This window comes from Poecilia reticulata, chromosome 21, assembly GCF_904066995.2.
Source record: "Poecilia reticulata chromosome 21, P_reticulata-male-v2, whole genome shotgun sequence".
Taxonomy (NCBI): Eukaryota; Metazoa; Chordata; class Actinopteri; order Cyprinodontiformes; family Poeciliidae; genus Poecilia; species Poecilia reticulata.
In genome coordinates, this window is record NC_088850.1 from 19,114,013 (window position 1) to 19,137,301 (window position 23,289).

General features: G+C 39.9%; 1 protein-coding gene across 18 annotated transcripts in view; it reads left to right on the top strand.

Annotated features, from left to right (window-relative positions):
- The window catches only part of nrxn3b (neurexin 3b), a 394,647-nt gene that overhangs the window by 133,084 nt on the left and 238,274 nt on the right, over positions 1–23,289 (top strand). For all 18 annotated transcript variants that reach the window (XM_081602067.1, XM_081602068.1, XM_081602057.1 and 15 more), the window contains 2 exons: positions 20,413–20,616; positions 23,260–23,286. In XM_081602067.1, the coding sequence (XP_081458193.1) occupies positions 20,413–20,616; positions 23,260–23,286 (231 nt within the window). The remainder of the gene's footprint in view (positions 1–20,412; positions 20,617–23,259; positions 23,287–23,289) is intronic.

Consider the following 23,289-nt stretch of genomic DNA (forward strand, 5'->3'; position numbering starts at 1 on the left):
TTTTCGTCCTGGTCGTGGAACACTGGACCAGCTCTACACCCTCAGCAGGGTCCTGGAGGGTGCATGGGAGTTCGCCCAACCAGTCTACATGTGTTTTGTGGACTTGGAGAAGGCGTTCGGCCGTGTCCCCAAGGGGGCCTTGTGGGGGGTTCTACGGGAGTATGGGGTACCGGGCCCTTTGTCAGGTCCCTGTATGACCGGTGTCAGAGTCTGGCAGTAAGTCGGGCTCGTTTCCAGTGAGAGTTGGACTCCGCCAAGGCTGCCCTTTGTCACCGATTCTGTTCCTTACCTTCAAAGACAGAATTTCTAAGCGCAGCCGAGGTGTTGAGGGGATCCGTTTTGGTGGCCTTAGCATCGCATCTCAGCTTTTTGCGGATGATGTGGTCCTGTTGGCTTCATCAGATCATGATCTGCAGCTCTTGCTGGAGCGGTTTGCGGCCGAGTGTGAAGCGGCCGGGATGATGCTCAGTGCCTCCAAATCCGAGGCCATGGTCTTGAGCCGGAAAAGGGTAGAGTGCCTTCTCCAGGTCAGGGGGGTCGTCCTGCCTCAAGTGGAGGAGTTTAAGTATCTGGGGATCTTGTTCACGAATGAGGGAAGAAGGGAGCGGGAGATCGACAGGTGGATTGGGGCAGCATCTGCCGTGAAAAGGGCGCTGTACCAGTCCATCGTGGTGAAGAGAGAGCTGAGTCAAAAAGTGAAGCTCTCGATTTACCGGTCAATCTACATTCCCACCCTCATCTATGGTCATGAGCTTTGGGTCATGACCGAAAGAACGAGATCACGGATACAAGCGGCCGAAATGGGTTTCCTCCGCAGGGTGGCTGGACTCTCCCTTAGAGATAGGGTGAGAAGCTCGGTCATCCGGGAGGGACTCAAAGTAGAGCCGCTGCTCCTCCACGTCGAGAGGAGCCAGTTGAGGTGGCTCGGGCATCTGGTCAGGATGCCTCCTGGACGCCTCCCTGGTGAGGTGTTCCGGGCACGTCCCACCGGGAGGAGGCCTCGGGGAAGACCCAGGACATGCTGGACGGTCTATGTCTCTTGGCTGGCCTGGGAACGCCTTGGGGTTCCCCCAGAGGAGCTGGAAGAAGTGGCTGGGGAGAGGGAAGTCTGGGCCTCCCTTCTGAAACTGCTGCCCCCGCGACCCGACCCCGGATAAGCGGAAGAAGATGGATGGATGGATGGATGGATGGATGGATGGATGGATGGATGGATGGATATTAACATTTTAATTTTATCACAAAAATCTAGTTAAAGAAATTAATTTATACCAACTGCCTGATAATATCTCTATTACAATTTAATAACGAGTGGCACAAATTGTAAAACTCAAGAAATGAAAATTTAATTATTTTTCACAGCGTTGTCTCGTGATATAAATTCAAAAAATATACTCAGACCAACGACCACCTTGGCCATTTAATGAGGCATTTTTGAGAGTCCTCAAAGTACCGAAAGATAACAGAAACATTATGTGCACTATGGGATTTCCAAAAACAACCACAAACTACTCCTGATTTCACCGACTACATCTCCTTCCTCTCTGCTCATGTTTCTGGAGTCAACACAAAGAAGTCTGGGAATGATCTCATCGTGTTTGTATTGAGCGGCGCACACCGCTGCGCGTGAAGTTCCTTCTCCTGTGGTGGAAGCTTAAAACGCTAGCAATTTTCTCGCTCCGTTTACCTGAAGGGGAGGAGAGGGGGGGAATAAAAAAAATGCGACATGACAGATATTTTAGAGTTTTTGAAATGATCAAAGATGGTAGCAGGCGACGACTAACAGACAACAACAGAGCTGTTTGCTCGCTGTTTTTATCTGACACGTCTTCGCCAAGTCAACTATGACGTTGATTTCTGTCTCAAGTCTGGTTTTTGCCTTTTTTTCCTTGTATTTCACATAAACCTGCTCGTGCTCCACTTCCTACAGTTCACTTTTCATTACACTGATTCCATATTTTCCCTCTCCTGCCCCCCGGCCCCACCAACACACGCATACAGACACAAAAAAATTTGCCAAGCTTTTGTTTGGCATGTCTTCCTAATCCCACCCATGAGACATGACAGCACCTGTGATCAGAGGTCTGCCTTGCTATCACCCAAACAGATGTGGTGCCAGCGTGGGGAGCCAGGCTGTCACTGTGCATAGTTGCGCATGCATATTATCTTTTTATGCACCTGCTCAATATGATACATAAAAATGAAGTATTATCTCTATTTTTATTTATTTATTTTAAGGTATCACTCTTTGACCTTACATTGTTTACATCTATTTACATGATTACAAGTGTCTTATTGATGATAACCAGCATGTTTTCTTTTTTCATTTTTTTTTTTTTTTTCATTTTTATTGTTTGTGCCTGCCTGCCACCTGCCCTGCCAGTGCCTCTGCAACGTTCATGTGCAAAATACCTGTGCCCTGGCCCTTGTAGACCCATTTTGTGTAGGTCGTGACCGGGAGTTTGGGTCGGCCAAAGAAACCCGTCTGCTTGTGATCTGAATTTCAATGCGGCAGCTTGGCTTGGTGCAGCCCTGACAACAGAGCCCCCATGGAGCAGAGAGGGGGGGAATAGCTGCTTGCTTAAAATACAACTCTGTTTAAATATATTATCAAAACATGCACACAATTGTAGCCTTTGGGCTATGTTGCAAGAGAGACCAATATTAATTTGTTTAATAAGTTGTTTACTTAATAACTTGTTTACTTTAGACATTTAAAGGGGGAGGGAGTTGTGGTATCGAGATAAATTAAGGTTTTAAAAAGTTATTGTTTGAAAGTTGATAAAATGTTCGCTTATATATTTGCTATGGTTAAAGTTTTTGGAAACACTTTATTTGAAAGGGTATAATTAAGACTAACATTACACTGTCATAAATATGAAGGAGTCTTCATGATTGTTTACGACTGTTATCATGAAGAGTCATTGAGTAAATGGTGACACTTTAAATGCAAAGTTGACTCTTAATTGCCTTTTAATGTAAGTTTTAATGCAGCTTTGCATAAAAATCTAACTACTTACCAAGTAATGCTAAATTGATACTTTTAGTACACTTTCAGTGCAACTTTTAATGCACATTTGCATTAAAAGTGTCATTATTTACTGAAAGACACTTAATGACAACATTTATGAAGACTCCTTGATGTTCATGTCTGTTGCTATGTCATGTTTAGGACAATGTCATGTCAGTCTTATGCACACAATGGAGTGTTACCCAACTCTCTTTTTTGGATTAGTTGGTTTTCAAACTTTAGTTAGCATTAGTAAGTAACAAAGAGCATGACTGTCAAGGAGTCAACTGAATAACCAGCTGACATCAGCTTGTTGTGCTTTTGTTGTTCTATAATAGTAAACCTAGTGAAACTGTATAATACTCTGCCCAATGGACACTTAAAACTTTGACTAGGTATATGCATGAGAATTACAATAGAAATACCAGACGACATTATTAGATCTCTCTTGATTCTCTTCCTTCCTCCCAAAGTGTGAAAATATGACTGTAAATATAATTGGCTAATTGAAGCATGAGTGTGTGGTTGGTTGTCCTGTAACCTGTCCATGGTGTGGTCCTTCTCTCGTTACTGAACACTGCAGATAGCCTCCATTTTGACCCTAAAAGCATAAGCATGCAATGAAAGCAAAGGGATGGATGCACGCTTAATAAAAATGTGTCTGATTAGATAGAAAATAGCGAGTGTTTCTTCCAGGTGGTACAACTTCTACACCGAAGAGTGTTACCAGGGAAACCTGAAGTGCTTCCGCATGGTGTGTTGCCTGGCCAAAAAAAGTTTGTTTTGGATAGATTATTCAACGTGTTGATTCCATGCAAATATGGTTGAGGATCTCAAACCTACCACTCTACTTTAACTTCTGCTTTGCCAACATTAACGATGTAAAACGGTGCAAAAAGCATTTTTGGTAACTCTGTGCCATTGGCTTTGGATTAGTCTAGTCATCCATGCACGTTTAGCTCTGTCTGGTGCCCCAAAAGTGATACTGAAAAATGATTTTTGTTTCTGAATAGCTCGTAGTCAGACCCACCCAGAGCTAAAGCAAGAGGAAGTCATTACTCTCCCATAACGATAATGTTTCAAGGTGGGCTTTGTCCTCTCTCATCTTTGGCAGACAGCTCAGGGCTTTATTTCTTTTTGATTGTTACATCCCATTACATAAAGACAGTTACTCAAATGTTATTCCCCCATAAGGGGGACTCGACTGCAACATATTATTCAGGTCGCGTTCGAGCCTCGGCTCGTAAGAGGTGACATTAATTCAAGACTACAGGGAGGTGTATTTGATGTCATCTGTGGGAAGACGCCGTCCTCGGATTCGGTTCAGCAAGCGAGGCGGTCGGCAATAAGACATTAAGAGAAGCTCGCGCATTAGCGTTTGGATGTGTTGGAGCGAGTGTGGGAGAGTAGCTTTTAGGGGAATCGGTGTTGCTGACAGTTGTGCATTGCAGAGTCCTGTGTAGCTGATAAAGTAGCCCAGTTAATCAGGTAAATAGGCCTGTAATGAAGTACGTTTGTCTGACGGTGTGCCAGCCCAGTGCCAGACGATCCCACTGAGACTCTCCTCTTTCTGGCTCGGCGCTGCACACACGCTCACATTCACACACCCCGCCAGCACCAGCACCACCCGTACACACACTAACACACGCATTCAATCCGCCAGAGACAGATTGAATTGTGTCTAATGCATATTGCATTTTCCCTGACAAGATGCCACCGCCCACATACTGTAAATGCCCGTGTTTTCCCGGCTGTCTGTGGACGGCGGAGATAATGGCTCCAAGCCTGAGCTGATGGCTGGAAGTGTGTCCACCACAGATCAGAGATGACATCTTTCGTTACAGAACCAGCTTCCTCTGTCTTGATGTTTTTTGTAAGCTCTGTTAAGTCTTTATTTAATGTTTGGTGTTTGTACTCCATCAAAAAATTTGATCCTAAGAATTTTGATGAGAACTAATACAAAGTTTTCCACGTGTTTTTTTTTTAAACACCATATATTCTGGCAGGCTCATTTTGATTGGGGGCCAAAATTGCAACATTTGTTTCAATGTCAGCTGGTGCGGTTTGCTTTCACACTGCACTGTGTCAAACAATCCAAATCCTTTGAAAGACCTGTTCACCCAATCGCCTGAGGAGGTGCTGCAGAAAGACAGGAACATCTCTGAAGAAGACATGATCGCAGCTTTTCTCTTTGCAAAATGTAAACGAAAATGGAGAACCATCAGATTTTAGCGTTTATACGATTTTCCTTTTTTCTTTGGCAAAGACCACAAGGCGTATCTCCTGCTAGCGCTAGACTAGACATTTGTTTTGACTGTGTTTACCCAGAATGCCCTACACTATAGTCCACTTCTTGCTTTGGGAGCGACCTCCGGTCCACCTTGCATTCACATACGAAATCGAACTGGACCAAAGTTCACATTTTCTGGTCCGCATCAGAGTTTGATTACGCATTCACACCTCCCCATTTACGCACATTTCAGTTCAGTGTATCAGTTGCATCACACAAAGACTCAAGTACAATTCACCAGCTTTCTAATTCTACATTCACTTGGCTCCATGTTCATTTATAGTGGCATTAAAATAATAGGCTGCCATCAGCTCTTACAGTTTAATCACAGACAGTAATTGTAGATCAGAGAGGCGAGGTGGCATTGAAGTTGCCACCTTATGAGGTTTAGCAACCTGGAAATAACCTAAACTTCCCCTACCTGCAATTGCTGGAACAGACAGAACAATCACTCAAAAAAGAAACTTTTATGATTTATGTAAGGGAAAAAAAAACCCTTAGTTTTACCAACATCATCTAAAATCCACTTCAAAGGAACAATACCACAGAATTACTCGTGCTTTATCACTGCAGCAAGATGTGACGATCATTTAGAGCCTAATTTTAATGCTGGAACTGTGAGAGCTAATCATCACCTATTGTCTTTCACTGTCTGGTGTTTAAAAAGTATTGAAAATGTACAAAAGCGAGTGCAAAACTGATGAGCTTGGTTTAGTTAACCGTCACCTTCCAGCAGTGGTGATGACATGTTTCAAATGCTTGTTTAGATCCTTCTACCCACAACATGATGTGGAAATGTGTTGGCCTTTCTATTGCTTGTATCTTTTCACAGTTGCTACATGATTGAGAATCTTAGCACTAATCATTTTAATGGTTCCAATATGTCACAATATGTAGATTTGGACTCCATTTCTGCACCTGAAAAAATAGTTTGTGTGTTACATATGCAGGTCCTTCTCAAAAAATTAGCATATTGTGATAAAGTTCATTATTTTCCATAATGTAATGATAAAAATTTAACTGTCATATATTTTAGATTCATTGCACACCAACTGAAATATTTCAGGTCTTTTATTGTTTCAATACTGATGATTTTGGCATACAGCTCATGAAAACCCAAAATCCCTGTCTCAAAAAATGTGCATATCATGAAAAAGTTCTCTGAACGAGCAGTTAGCCTCATCATCTGAATTAACAAAGTAACTCTAAACACCTGCAAAAGATTCCTGAGACTTTTAACTTTCATGATTGGGGTTACTCAAAACCGCAATCATGGGTAAGACTGCCGACCTGACTGCTGTCCAGAAGGTCATCATTGACGCCCTCAAGCAAGAGGGTAAGACACAGAAAGACATTTCTGAATGAATAGGCTGTTCCCAGAGTGTTGTATCAAGGCACCTCAGTGGGAAGAAAAACGTGTGGCAGAAAACGCTGCACAACGAGAAGAGGTGACCGGACCCTGAGGAAGATTGTGGAGAAGGGCCGATTCCAGACCTGAGGGGACCTGCGGAAGCAGTGGACTGAGTCTGGAGTAGAAACATCCAGAGCCACCGTGCACAGGCGTGTGCAGGAAATGGGCTACAGGTGCCGCATTCCCCAGGTCAAGCCACTTTTGAACCAGAAACAGCGGCAGAAGCGTCTGACCTGAGATACAGAGAAGCAGCACTGGACTGTTACTCAGTGGTCCAAAGTCCTTTTTTTGATGAAAGCAAATTGTGCATGTCATTCGGAAATCAAGGTGCTAAAGTCTGGAGGAAGACTGGGGAGAAGGAAATGCCAAAAGGCCAGAAGTCCAGTGTCAAGTACCCAGAGTCAGTGATGGTCTGGGGAGCCATGTTAGCTGTTGGTGTTGGTCCACTGTGTTTTATCAAGGGCAGGGTCAATGCAGCAGCTATCAGGAGCTTTTGGAGCACTTCATGCTTCCATCTGCTGAAAAGCTTTATGGAGATGAAGATTTCATTTTTCAGCACGACCTGGCACCTGCTCACAGTGCCAAAACCACTGGTATTACTGACCATGGTGTTACTGTGCTCAATTGGCCTGCCAACTCTCCTGACCTGAACCCCCTAGAGAATCTGTGGGATATTGTGAAGAGAAAGTTGAGAGACGCAAGACCCAACACTCTGGATGAGCTTAAGGCCACCGAAGCATCCTGGGCCTCCATAACACCTCAGCAGAGCCACAGGCTGATGGCCTCCATGCCACCTTGAAGGCTGCAAAAGGATTCCTGACCAAGTATTGAGTGCATAACTGAACATAATTATTTGAAGGTTGACTTTTTTGGTATTAAAACATATTTCTTTTATTGGTCGGATGAAAATTTTTTGAGACAGGGATTTTGGGTTTTCATGAGCTGTATGCCAAAATCATCAGAATTAAAACAATAAAAGACCTGAAATATTTCAGTTGGTGTGTAATTAATCTAAAATATGACAGTTAAATTTTTATCATTACATTATGGAAAATAATGAACTTTATCACAATATGCTATTTTTTTGAGAAGGACCTGTATAATGGGATATAAATACAATGACCTTTTTAATGTAAATAAAACTAATAAATTATTCTTTTTCATTTTATATTTCACAGTTTTATCCTTTTAAAGAGATTTGTCTCTTTTTTTTTTTGTCCAAACCAAATGCCTTGTTTGAATAATAATATTTGAAATCTGAATCCATGAACCGTATGAATAATTTCCAGGTTCAACGTAGGTCCTTCCGAGACTCGGAGGCTACATAAAAAATTAGCAACCGGAAGATGGCAAATAAAAAAAAATTAAACAATTTAGTTTGTATTTTGAAATGACCAGGTATTGGACTCCGTTTTGTTTTTGATTTGCTTTTCTACAGACTCTAATATAAATCTTTCTGGAGAAAAAATGAAAACTGTTACTGGTAATAACTTCACGGAAACTCATTTAAAAGACATGAAATTACTCTTGAAGATTTCGCAGTTTGTTTGTCTTGGCAGAAATAAATGTTAAGCCCTGCCAAACCCAATCAACTAAAATCATGAAATGTCAAAGAAATTTATCTTAAACCTTTCATACACAACTTTATGGCAGTTTTATTACAATTGAAAATGTGCATTTTGGATTTACCCTTGAAGGCTGTTGAATGGTAAAAGTGAATGAATGTTATAATTAACCTTCACTCAAGCACTTGACATTAACAGGTTGCACCAGTTTGGTTTTTATTTGACAAAACGTGTAAATCCTAAAATAAAGTTGTAAGGAAAAAAAAAGCACACAGGGTTTTGTGTAAGGTCACATTTTTGACGGGGTCATAAAGCTTCCATCTAACATCTGACAGTTTGATTTCAGTCAGAGAACATCACCTCCAGGTCACAAACATCCAGCTGCCTTAGCACACGAACAGAACCTAACTTTCAATGTTTTATTTTATATTGGACCCTCAGATACTTATCCAACAGACACAGGAACACTCAAAAGTCTGCACACCCCACAGAAACACACTCACACGCGCACTAGCATAATGATGACTGTCAATAATGACTGGGAAAATAGAGGACAGGACAACATTAGCAAAAACATGATGTTTTTCCCAAAATGGATGAAGGTACAAGACAGAAACTATTTCTCTACTGTTGTGGTCTACCTAATTGTTTACAGTCAAATTCACTAAATTAGAAAAGGCTTGTTCATCAGAGTAAAAATACATTTTAAGAATAACATTCTTTAAAGGATAAATGTCATATGGACAGTGTCATTATTTAAGTCTTAGATCAGTGCAGTTTTAACAAACCACTGTGTATAGTGTGGAAAGGAAAGACAGGGATTTATGATTGGAGTGTAGAAAAAATAATTAATATTTAGTAATCTTTATCTGAAATCACACTGTAGTCTTTGGCTACAATTCGTAAAAAATGAAACATTCAGAAAACAAAAGTTCATTTTCTGTTTCTGAAAAAAAAAATCATCCAAAACCAAAAGCCACCTCGCCGTCTCCGATCCATTCATTAATCTGCCACTCTGTAATTCCCTGTTGCCTTTGCGACGCTCTCGTCCTCCCCCATCCCTCCTTCTCACCTTTAACGGAAAATAACTACCTGTGTGAGGAACGTTTGTCCCAGCGGACGGGGAAAATGACACTTAAAGGACTAACTGGGCTAACGGGCCAACAAACTGGTACATGTTGTACACGAGACAACAAGGAGGAACTGGTGTAAAACGGAGCGTGGCAGACACATCGGGAAAAAAAGTAGAGAGAAGAACGAGGCCGGGACTCAAAGTGAGGTAAAGCGGCAGGGCGGAGACAGATGAGAGGAAGAGCTGTAGGCTAAAAGAAAATGATGGTTGATCAATGAGCCATGTGAAAGAAGATTTAGCTCCCATACATATTTTTTAACTCTGACTTTGACAGCCGTTATGTGATGTATCTTTTGGCTTCATCTACATGGTGGTGGCAGGGAAAGAGAGACTTTGACAATCACCAGACTAGACTTCAACACTTTTAATGCAGTGACTATTATGATCATCTGGGCTTTCCCTCGTTGCTTAAAGAGATACTTATGTAAACTTGTGACTTTGATGAAAGTTACAAAACGAAATCTAAAAAAACATGTTTTCTGGTGTTCAGCAAAAAGGAATAATTTGGGAAATTCTAACTGACCTAAAACAAGAGAGGTTTTGTCTGATTTAACGGCGTGTCTGATCTCGTCAATGTTTGGAAATATTATCATTCAATGGATTAACTGTAATAGGTATCCAGACTTCATCAATCTTTTCTGAAAATATATTTACTTTTCTGATTTCACATCTGAATTTCTGTTTTCTTGATTAGCAGAGTAACACTGATCTCACCCAGCTCATGTCTGACTAGAAATGCTTGCTGCTAGCTTTCTTGGTATGAGCCAACAGGAAGGATAACAGTCCAGCTGACTTTTTTTTTTTCCATCCAAAGAGCCTTGCCTGATGGCTACTTCAGATACCAGCAAGGACCAAGTATAAAAGGGATAAAAGAATAGAGTTACTTGCAGGATTTAGCAACTAGAGTTTCCTCTGTGGATAATTGAACTCAATCTCTTCTCCTGAATGTTTGGGAGAAAAAGTCTCTGGGATGTTGCAGGCAAACAAACAGATGATGTTGATGTAAAAGGCTTAAGAGAGTTTCCTGGTGACGTGCCACATGACTGGAGACATCTCTCAACTGGAATGCAGATTTGCACATTTCAGTGTCATTGAGGTGATGGGCATTCAGACTTTCCCCTTTATTCTCTGTTGACCAAGAAGCTTTCAGGAAGTGATATGAATGAATGCAGTGAAGATGATGCTGTCGGTTGCCTTGACCAAACTTTAATCGGGCAGGAGACATGTCCACACCCAGAAAATCCTTAACTCGTTAAAATGCCTTAAACTTCAGAATTGTAGTTGTAGCCAGTATTCAAAGTGAGTATAAGCATTCCACAAAACGAGTACAAAATGACAAGCTCTGTGTGCACATCTGAAGAATACTGGCAGCAGTTTCGTTAAACCTCACGGTCCAACTCTCCATACGCTTTTTATTATCTCCAAACATAGCCAGACATAGAGTATTATTGATTTGTATAATAGTGTGACGCCTCAGTGGTGCCTCAGCGTCACCCAGCAGGTGTTACATTTAAAGCATTTGCTAATCCCTAATATCACTTAATCATACTCACCCTACAATCAATAATAACACAGACCTGTTGTGAGCAGTGAGGACTGACACTTCATATTTTATCTATTCACCTCATGCATTACACATGATAAATCACCCGTCTTCCTGTCCCAATGTGAAATTTATTTGTTTCTCCTATGCTGTGTAGCTAACAAGCAAACGTTGGGATTGACATAAGTGTATCTGTGTGTATGCGGCGGGGGGCAGAACATTGTCGCAACATCCAGGTACAGAGAAATAAATAATATGCTTTCATGTCCGTGCGTCTTACAAGGTGACAGCAGTCGCTGTGATACCGCGAGCCGCTTGACTAAGTTTGGAACAAACTCCGACGCTCCGCTTGAAGTCTCTACCGCACTCTGAGCTTTTGGAAGCCACAAGAGCAAACTTCTGATCCCTTCCTCTGGGTTTTTTTCTCATGTATGTGTTGGAAAACACAAAGACACAAAAACTTGATTCCTTTTAATAGACATCTCTGCACAGAGTGTAAGAGGATTGAAAGTTTTGGCCCTCTAAAGCAGACCTGGGCTGACAACTTTTGATTGGCCCGTGTTAGTTTGTACTACACGTGTAAATCCCACTAATTTATCATATGTGCACTAAATACAAAGATACAGCTAGGTCTTTCATGATTAAAACTTTTGCTGGATAATAAATTGTCCCAGAAGCTATTGCGATAATCGATAATGTCGTTTTGAGACCATTTTTAGTAATATAACGGTAATGGCAAAATAAAAATGCAAGAACACATTCCAAAAGATCAGCAAACTTTAAATTCCAATGAACATTTAACACTGGAACTGGAATTCATTTTAAATATCTAAAATAAATAAAAACAACAAAGTTGAAGTCTCTGCAAACAAAAGTATCCTTAAAAAAATGGCTAGTTGAGACCAAAGCACCAAACTAAAAACTTTTATTATCCAGTTTTTGGTAGAGAGAGAGAGAGAGAAAAAAAATAGAGAAAATCACACCAATGGAAATTGAGTTTGTTTTAATTTATCATGTGATTTATTGATTTTTGTGACTGGCCTATATACATCTAGATCCTATTACTGTCTTAATGTCACCTGTGTGTTTATGTGCCAAAGTAAAGGTGCTGCCCACTTTTCAGAAATTATCTCTTGGCACTTAAATATGTCAGGTAACGTTAAAAAAGTCAAACTTTTGCAGAATGCAGAGATTTTAACAAGGCATGGACTTCTAATAATTTTAATCGATTGGGTGGAAAACAGTTTCAATCGGCATTATGAGAATAAACACGGACAGACGTACAATAATCTGACGTTTGCAGCGTGGGGACGAGCAAACGTCTAGCTAAAGTGAGAAAGCAACCAGGGTTGTTTTTAGAAAGCTCCACTCTTCCAGGAATGGAGCAGTCAAGAAGAGCTTCATCATTATCTCACAAAATTGCTAGTTATGGTAAGCCATTTTCTGATGAGGAGTTTATCAAAGACTTTTTGTTGGATTTGCCCTTGAGACAAACGACACACTTATAAATGTCTCTCTCTCTCGAGGCGATTCGAAGAGATCATAGAGAAATTTAGCTGCAAGAATTAAACAGTTTTAACTTAATTTCCTTGGTTACGATTTTTATTATTGATGAAGATCAGTTACTTTTCTTTGACCTTGGATTAAGGAAAGACTTTGAGATGAGGAACCATTCAGCCAAGGAAAGCACTATGTTTTGCACTGCGTTATTCATCAGAAGATGCTGTAAAAGTCATTGCTAAAACTTAGCCATGTTGTTGATGTTGTAGCTAAAATAGTTAATTGGATCAGGGCAAGAGAACTGAATCACAGTTTGGGATCATTGTCCTGTTGGAACATAGAAACTTCCAAACACTGGACATTTTATGAATATCTAAGTTTGTCTGAATTAGTCTGCGAAATTCAGAATTGTACATTTAATCCAATAATCCAAACATGTTTTTTTATTTAATAAACTTCCAACAGAAACTGTAGTCCAACACAAATACATTGAAATATTACTGCAGACATTGCGTGCTTCTGTTTCAGTTGTTTTGCTGTTTCAGAATTAGGGCAGCGATGCTTTTTTTAATTTTTTTTAATTTGGAAACAAAGTGTGCTTGTTTTGAGCTGGAGCTTCAAAACGCCTGAGACAGCAGATTCAGAATCCTTTTTCAGTCCCAACAACGTCTGTCTATTCAGTTCGGCTCTGTCTTTAAACTCTTATCTCCTTCTGAAGGTTAAATGACTTTGGAATCGTGCGCAGTAATTGGTTCGGTATCTTCCGCATTATCGACCGATTCATGTGCTTTGGAGAGAATGAGGCAGAACGGATTCTTTTTTTTCCTTTTCTCAAAAATAGATTTATGATAATTACAACTGTCTACTTTCAATTTCCTGAAAAGTGTTTACGGAGGTTGGGAATGTAGATGGAATTTTAATGCTCTGCGTTTGCAGCTGTGGCGATTTGCCCTCAAAACGTAGAGCAGCAATGGAGCCCGGTCCTCGTTTTCTTTTCTTTTCTTTTTTTTCTTTCTTTTTTTGTTACCTGCCAATAAAGATGAAAGTGTACTGCCCCCGGTGCTAAACTTGTGCTGAGTTGTGCTGAAACGCAACGCCAGCTCAGTGGTGCCTGACGCAGCACTGTACAAATTCATTAAGTACAATAAAAACAAATGAAACAGAAAAAGAATGAGGCAGCGGCTGGGAGCAGGAGAACCAAGTACAAACTCTTGGCTGCTAAATATACCGGAGACATGGACTTGTTTTACAGTGTTTACCCAGGAGAGCGCCGGATCTTCCTTCACTTTAGAACAATCTGTTCGTTTAAGTCTCTTTTTTTTCCCCTCTCCACCATTTGGAACGCCACGCTGTTACTCCCTAATCCCCATTTGTAATTAAATATGTGCAGAGAAAGCGTGCCGGCCTGGTTACGTAAAGCCAGGCTCTCGTTGTGACACATTGTGCAGAATGTGCAGCATCCGTCCATTCATCCGTCCATTCATCCCTTGCTTTTTGTCCTTTGTTTCTTACCTAAATCTCCCTACTTATGTTTCTCCTTTGTATGATTCTCTCTTACGTCCTCACTCAGGCAGAAAGGCGAAAGTGGAGGAAATCAAGCTTTCAGCATGTTTGGAAATCAACACATATCAGAACTTTTCCCAGCAGACCACAAAAAGATTCCCAGATAAAGGAAAAGAATAGACAAGAGAATGTTCTTAACTCTAGTTCTTGATATAGTTCATATGGATTAAACAGTGTCAAATTTGAAATCCAATTTAAGCTAGCATAAGTGTGCATTGCATTGTTAGTTCACATAATGGTTCACCTTGATGTAGCTGTGAATTATCCCACAGCCTCTGCTTATTCAGATCCATTTGTTTTCTCTTCAATTGTTTTGTTATTTTTGCCTCTTTATTTTCACCCTTTGTTCATTTCAGTGAAAAGCATCTATCTGTTTTTGCCTTCACTGCCTTCTAACGGTGACCCATAAGAACAAGATTTTTTTGGTTAACATTAGTTTTACTGTCAGGAGGAGCATGTGGAAGTTGCAAGGAAAGCTGCTTTTCCATTTAACAGTAATAATTGTCACACCCTAAGTACTGGCGATGCGCTATTAAGTCAAGTTCATTTGTATACCCTGTAAAAACACAAAATCTTACCAAGTATTCTTTGGTCCAGTTTCTTGTGTATAGACAAAATGTATAATTTTACACTTTAAATAAGGCAAAACTAACTTACACTGGTTTTGGTGAGAACATGAGTAGCTGTCTGAATGATTTTTTTAAGGGATCTTTTTGAAGAAACTGTCTCCATCTCAGGCTGCATGCTGTTAAAACGAGATCCAGAAGACAGGATGTTGTTTTAAAGGAGTACATGACTTTTTTTTCCCTCCTTAGTATTATTAATAATTATATTTAAAACTCCCTTCAAAATACTCAAGATTAATGTACAGGACAAGTTAAAACATAAAGACAAATAGACCAACAAAACAACAGCAACTTCCTAAAAATAGTTTTAAAAAAACATTACAGGGAGGTCGAGGCCCTGAAACACTGCCGGTGTAATAATAAAGCACCACCATTTTTTACTGTCTAAGACCTCTCACCCTGAAACACGCTCAATGGGGAAAAAGTTTGCTAAAAACTTTTGGAGACATTTACGTTTACACCGCAGGTGAACATTATTGTGCGACGCGAAAGGCTTGCAAATGACGTGAGTCGCTATAAACTGAGAGTTTACCTCTCATCAGTCACCACGGACTCTCATTAATTACAAATTTTAAACCCTTCAGGGAGCACATTGCCACTTTGTTTGGAACAATTCATCTTTTAGTGGCATTGGCTACTCTGGGGGCTGTTCAGAAACATCCGTCCATGACTTGCTTCTCGTAAGAATTTTGTCATTTTGACATTCAAGGCTCAGAAAGCTGCAGCGGCTTCATTGGTTTATGATCTATGAAACCATTCTTTGCTCTGTAAAGAAGATGAAGATACAAAAGTTTGCAAGTAAAAATGACTTATGTATCCATTTTCACTTTATTTCTGTTCTATCGACAACTATGAGTAAGGTATTATATTACCAAAAATAGCGTATGTGTGCGCATTTTAAATGTTATCAATTTGTAACTGGGGAACAAAAGATCTGAAATCTACTCATCACATTTCAAATTTTAAAGCAGGATTGGAAACTACACTCAAAAAAGTGGACATAGTTCACAAGGTCTTTAAATAAAAAAGAATAAAAAGAGAAATTGTGGCAAACAGCACCCAAAGAAAAAGCCAATGCAAGGTTATCACTATTCAAACCTCAATAGGCACTATGTAGTCTGTGCTTATTGGGTGGAAAAGACACAACAAAAATTTTTTTTTTTTTTAATCAAATTAAAATTACACTAACCATTTATTTAGCAATTATAATACATCTCCTGTTACGAACAATCTCAACCTGTGTGCTGATTGATCTTGTCCAAAGCTGATAGGTGCATTTGATGGTTTTTGAGCCTCTCACACCGCCAATTAATAATTGCATTAAATTATTTTTTGGCATCAAATGTAAGATTAAAGATACTAGATGTCCAGTAAAGAAAACTGTCCATCTCTTTGCTTGCCAACAGACAGATGTTCAAAGAATCTTTTTGCTTTTTCTGTCCCATAAGAAGTTGAGACTACAGCAGGTTAGATGCACTTGTGTACATTAAACAGGCTAATTTTGCTCATTTATTAGGTGGAGAGAGATTCTGTGAGGGAGAGAAAATTATGAAATTTTAATTAAGGTTGACTAATTGCATGAGATCCTGTTCAAATACCTTATATTCCTCTGCAGTATTAGTGTTGAAATGAAAATAATTTGGCATCTAGTGGAATCTGGCTGAGTCAATGGGTGTGAGAATTGAGAATTTCAAGAAAATAAAGGAAGATTGAGGTCCATTTTGTCCCCACATTTTGCCCCCTGCATACGTTTTAAAAGTGCAGTAGTTTGGTGAGGATGAACTAAAGCTCGCCACCTTCTTGAGGCAGAAGAGAGTTGTTTACTCATGCACATTTCCAGCTAAAATAAAAAGGAGCCTGGATAAAACAGAAGTGTATACAAAGGAAAGCAGATTGCGTGTTCGCGTGCACGTGTGTGTGCCCAAGTTGAAAATAAATCGACTAGCTCACTCCCTCATCCAAACCCACAATATCTGTGAAGCTCATCACTTAATAGCGTTCCTCCTCCTCTATCTTCTCCTTGAGACGGACTGCTAATTATGTAAAGTGCGGGGTTCATTGAAAAGCGCACACACACACACACACACACACACACACACGCAACACTCTCAATGACAAGCGGCAGCTTAATTACCATCTGAAACGACATCCTCGGCGCCGCTGATAACTCTCTTAAGAAATGCCAAATTATGGAGGAGCAAACACGGAGGCTGCCGTGTTTTGTACGGGGTGTGTTCATACAACTTTAAACGCAACCCGTCTGGCTCTCCACAGAGTGCTGTCACCTGCTTTGTCAAGCAGATGTGTGTTATTAGCTCACGACTTTGTATGAATGATGTTTATCTCAGCAGCAGCCCTCACATTCTGCAGAGCTCCCATGTTCTCTTTGCCACTGTAACATCATGATTAGCTCAGATTTGGCAGGTTTAGCTGCTTTGGCTTCTTTCAAGTTCCAGCTCTGCTGAGAGAAGTGTTGTTTGTCTTTGCACTGGGTTCCAGCTTTCTCTGATTTACCATTATTCGGCTTGTTAGTTTAGGACAAGTTGTATTCATTTCCGTGACAAAAAAAAAGAGGAGGTAACACTTTATTTGAAGGGGGGTGAATAAGACTGACATGACACTGTCATAAACATGACATAACACCTGTCATGAACATCAATAAGCCTTCATGAATATTTATGTCTGCTGTCATAAAGCGTCATTCGGTAAATTATGACACTTTTAATACAAAGTTGACATTCAAAATGTCTTTGTTATGACAACTTGACATTAACAAAGAAATAATTACTGATATAAATTTGTTATAAAGGTATTACTGAATGCACTTTAAAAATTAGGTAACTTTTTTGTTATTAAAGGTAAAGTATAAATAGTAATGATTTCTTGATTAGCTCTAAACTAGAACATTGAAACATGCCTAACGCTCATTTTCTGATTTTCTCTTCTTTTTTTGCGACATTTTAAAAGTTTGCTTGAAATTCGCATGATGAAATCATAGCTACTGCTTCTGACAAAAACACATAAATGTAAGCTAAAAGACAAAAAATCTGCAGTATTGTTACTTTGTTACATTCTCATCAGTACTCTTCTTCTTCTAGGCAGTTGTCTTAGTGAAGTACTTTATATTTGTCAGCTGTGCTAAGGTTTAGTAAAACAGCAACAGTGAATGGAAGAAACTGAAAGTCCTTCCATTCACTGAAAGTTTAACTGAAAGTTTAAATTCACTTTCAGTTTCTACACCGAGTACTCTACCATGTAATTAATGTACTTGATGTAAACATCTGAGCAATATTCTGAGGGCGTCGTATGCTCTGCCACTCAGTTTATACATTTATGATTTTCCCCACAAAATTTCTTGAGGCCAATGGTACACATGCTGTGATTGAAAATGAGTGAAAATAAAAAAAATATAAATAAAGTCATTCACTCGGCTTAGGTACTGAGAAAAAGCTCCCTGTTGCAGAATAAATTTTGCTTTTGTGTCTACATAGGACACATAAAAACAGCCTTCCTGTCATCAGGTTTGTGTTGCTTTGTGGGGTTAAACGAAGGTTGTGCGTCGTTTTTATAAAGCATAAGTACATCTCAGATAATTATGCCTGGAACAAATTTGAGAAACAGTTTATTTGCATAACTACATTTTCTGACTAGCTCAAAAATAAAATCCATTTCCTTTATTCACATCTGCGCTATAAACAGACTAAATGCCAGAGTGTGGTTTGGTTTCCTTGGAGACCGAACCATTAGAAAAAGTTAGAAGACAACAAACTCAGCTTTTTTTGAGCTGTAGTGAAGGAACTACATATGTGAAAATTCCCTAATGTTTCCCTTCCCAAGGCTTAGTTTTGCTTCTTTAGACAAATATTTTGAAATGATTAAAATTGTCATTTCAAGAGAGCGATTTGGTTTGAATTTTAGATTTAGGTTCTAAATGCATAGGGAAAAATCTCATAGGAGAAAATGCAACTGCATCAAAATGTTCTTTTCTCTCTCACATCATCAGAGAATCTTTTCAAACCATTTTTAGATTGCTGTTCATGTTTTTTTTTTCTCTCCTAATGTTAGACCTCTAACCCACCATGCGGGACCTGATCTGGCCTTTCAAATCAATCAATCAATCCCCCCGTCAGTCAGCAGAGATGTCTGCAAACAGGCTTCTCTTCTTGCCATATGAATGTTTTACTGGCTTTTTAAAAAATCTGCACATCCTTTGAGGAGAGAAGAGAACTCAGCACAATCTACAGCCGAGTAGAACAATGGCGAGCCAAGGTTTCATTATCCTCTAGGCAGCTGTACTCGCGCAGCAGACAGCTTGTTCACGGAATGGACCCAACAACGGCCCTAAAACGTACACAGACAAATCTTTGTGGACCCTCAATAGCAGTTTGCTGCTTGGAGTGTTAGACTTTGTTTCATGAATTTTACAAGTTGTCACGTGAAAAATCCAACCTTTTGCAGGTTTCGGCATCCGTCTCCATCAGGCAGTTGGATTGACATCCTCTTTTTAACTCGTATATCTGGCTTTCTCGTGGAATTTCTCGTTACCATCCTTGGCATTGCTCCAGTCGAAAGTGTTACCGAGGTTCATATAGGCTCTATTTTCCTTTTAAAAGCTGCGGTGCCAAAAACCACGTATTTCACGGTTGGGTGCTTTTTCTTAATCTGTCTCTCTCTCCGTGAGAGGCTTTCCAGTGCTCTGCAAGCGTTCCCCCTTCTCACTCCGATTCTTTCGTTCTGTTTGAACTCTGAAGCAAGAGAACAAATTAGTCTGGCTCTGCAGCCTCCATAACCCCATGACATCTCTCTCTGTGCATTGTTTGATGATGGAGTGAATTTTTTCGTGTGCGTTACAGTGCGTTTGCTTATGCTCCGTGGATTGTACACAGTGCACAAAGGGAAGAGGGAGAAGGCACCAGCTAAAAGTAGCTCGTCGATTTGCAGCCTGCTCCGTCAGACTCGTCATTCAGCGTCGCGGCTGCGTAGGCATGCCGGGCATGAGCACGCGTGTGTTTCCTGTTAATAAAATATGAGAGACACGGAGGCGTTCATGCCTTTTCTGCTTTCTTCACTGAGCATGTTTGCAGAAGTTCCAGGGGCATAAACACAACGGATAGAACTCTGTTTTCTTCTGTCAGATTGGCATCTCTGCATCGGATCCTACAAAACAGAGATGGATCAATGAACAGAATATTTTTGGGCGGCCCACTCCCAGTTAAGCTCGTGACCCACACATTTTTTTTAGGTGTCCTTCAAGTATGCAACTTTATTTAAAAAAAACAAACAAACAAAAAATGCTTTTTACTCAAATTGTCATCATGTTGTGACAGTATAATATGAGACAGGTAACCTGTAAAAAAATCAAGGCAGGAGAAGCATCGCAGTGCTGTCAATCAATCTCATGTACGTGCCACTCAATGTAATAATGGTGGAGAAACAACTTACTGTCCCAGGAAAACTGTTTATCCATCATCATCGATGGCCATGCTAACTAGCCTTAGCATTGATGGCAGGCTCTGCCCTTTTCCATATTATAAATTAAAATGTCTTATTCCTCTGGCAGATTAATTCACACATAACTAGCACTTTTTCTTCAATATTAAGAAATTATTGACCTATATCGTGTTTAAAAAGTTATTTGTCAGGTTTTTGTTTTATTTCAAGTGTAAGATGTCTGAGCTAATATCGAGACCAAAAGTACTAATTAAGACTTTGTGTTTTTGCAGTTTAGCAAAACATAAATGCCAAATTTTTCTCTTTCCCTCTTTGTCTTCACAGAGGCTTCCATCTTGTCTTTCGACGGCAGCATGTACATGAAAGTGGTGATCCCGAACATCATGCACACAGAGGCTGAGGACGTCTCCCTGCGCTTCATGTCCCAGCGGGCCTTCGGCCTGCTCATGGCCGCCACGTCCCGTGAGTCGGCGGACACTCTGCGGCTCGAGCTGGACAGCGGGAGGGTCAAACTGACGGTCAACCTAGGTATCGTATAAACCGTCTCTTCTGGCTCAGGCAGGAGCCCGCGCTCTTTTTTATTTAAATCTTGTTTTGTTTTTTTTAATCTGATCTAACATGTACTAAACCAGATCTGTAGTCCGTCCTTGTAGTTGCATGTTAATGTTTTCGACTTGCCTGAAGTGTAAGTTCTTCTGCCTGGATGCCTTGATGTCTTTGTAAAAAGAAAAAAAAAAGTGCATTGGTCTAACACTTAACAAAGTTAGTCATGCTCTGCCGCGCATCTTTTGAACACATCATAGATCATTTAGTCAAAGTAGTTTCATATCGTTCTTATTATTTTGCACAGTCTCACCCCGAACACAGTAGTCCAATCAGCAGCATGTAGATGGTTGTTTTGTTGTCTATTCAGAACCAGCTTAGTTAGCATTTTTTATCTTGGCGCTCCATTTCCTGTGGTCTTTTTCACCATTTATTTATTTATTTTATTTTCCCTCATGTTAGAAGGTCCACCGTTGGTCTAGTTGGCTTCTCCTAGGCCTTGTTCAAAGATGGCACTCATCCCTTCAAAGGCCCAGAGCCTGCGGCCCATCTGGCAAACAGCCCGAAGCCACAGTGGCCAGCACGCACGCACATGGCAGCAGCAGCAGCAGGACATAGCATCTAGCCTTGAGTGACTACTGTGAAACGGATAACAAGAGTCTGATTCATCCCATAAGCTTCTACAATGAAAAACAAACTAAACTCTGAATAAGTTAGTAATTAAGCTAGTTTAGCTATAGGTAGCAGATGCCTTTCATGGGTGTCTTTAGGCCTCAGTGCGGTGTTGGTGCTACGTGGCGCGCGGCTGTTTGCTCCCACTTTTCTGTTGCGGTTGACGGCACATGAACACAACACGGTCACAGTGGTTTCAGCCCATGTCCTGACGAACCCACTGCTCTGATTGTTAGACCTGGCTTTTAGCAAGTAGGACTATATTTTTAAAGTGACGCTGAGAATGAGTCAGACTTTTTGGGCTCCAGAAGCTGGGTTGCAAAATCAATGTGGTTTTAAAACAGCTTGTGACCATTTTGAAATACACACAAATAAAGAAAAAAGTACTTAATTATACAAAAACAGTCATCTGATTTAGTACAGGTATAGTTATTTTGGGTAATGTCAGAGCCGGCCCAGAACATAAGCAAGCTGAGCTGCTACTTGGAAACCATAAGATCAATAAAAAGACCTTCTTTTCAATTTAAAGCTTTCTTAATATAACGTTTAAAAGATGTTAAAATTCTTTGAAAATTAAGTCTAGATTTATTTATAATAGGACCTACAAACATATCCTAGTTTGGAAGTTGTGTTAACAGTTATAATTTGATTTAATCATCTTTATACCAGATAGATTTTATTTCTAGTTCACCCTCCTGATGTAAAGACTGTAGTGTGTAGTTTAAGCCAAACAATATTTAGACATGTAACAAGATCTAATAGCATCAGGTCTTGTGATATTAGAACAATAAGATGTTTCTTCTGAAACTATTATCACGAGGCCCACATAAAGGTAAGAGCTCTAAACTTAACATCCTGTGTCTGCGTTCTTTTTTTGAAGTAAGACAGGAAGTATCTCTTCAGTAGCTGCCCAGCTGTATGATGTAATCGACTAATAATAATAATAATCCACAATGGACAAGCCGCCGTCACCTGGTTATGTAATCATCTAAAAAGGCCCCAAGAAGTTTTAAAATGTATCATTTTGAAAGTTACTTGGCAGTCAGTTCTGCACTCAGCAGATATTCCTTCTAAACTGTGAATGAATGGATGTATGAAACCTTTGCTCTGTTGTTGAAAATGCAAAAAGGCAGAATTTTTAACCAATTTTAGAGATTTAGAATCCCCTTGTAATTTGGACAAAGATTGACTATGAATTATCCAAACCTAAACAAAATTATTCAACGCTGGCTTTGTAGTTTTTTTAAAACACATTTTTTAAATTCATGGGACCTTTAATATCTAGTGCAAAGATAGAAACTTAGGCTAGTTTTGCCAAAGCATTGAGTCTTGTTCTCATTCATCTAAGTTCATGTTTGGTCTTCTGAACAGGCTACAACTCTACACCCTGACAATCTATTTTGAAAATGTTACAGCTACTACAGTATGCCTAACTATTAACAACAAATGCATGGTTTACCAAATCAAAATATTTCATATAAAAACACTAATAATGACATTTGTTCTTTACATAATAACTGAAGGTAAGACATAGTTAATACTCCAGTAATGTACTAAAACGGTGTGCAACCCTAAAGTCATAAAAATAAGCTTTTATCCAAAATGTATTCACAGCAATAATTTATCAAAACTAACAAATAAAAACCTATTCTGTGATTAACTTTTGGCTAATAGGTTAACCAGAAATGGCCCCTGTTAAAAATTCAGCTAAAGGCCTTGTAAAATCTTTGGCCGGCTCTGGACAGATTAATTGCTTTGACCTGAGCTACATCAGCTACATGCTTTAACCATATTGATCATTTTGCAAATTGACTTGGGGTGGGAGGGGGAAAAAAAATGGCCGCTGGCGTCATGTGTCCGTCCCCGGAAGGTGGCTTTACTTGCTTTTGGATGTCTGCAGCTGTAACCTTGAAGGATGCGATTTCATCTGTCACTTGTTCTCCCCTCCCCATCTAGACTGTGTCAGGATAAACTGTAACACCAGTA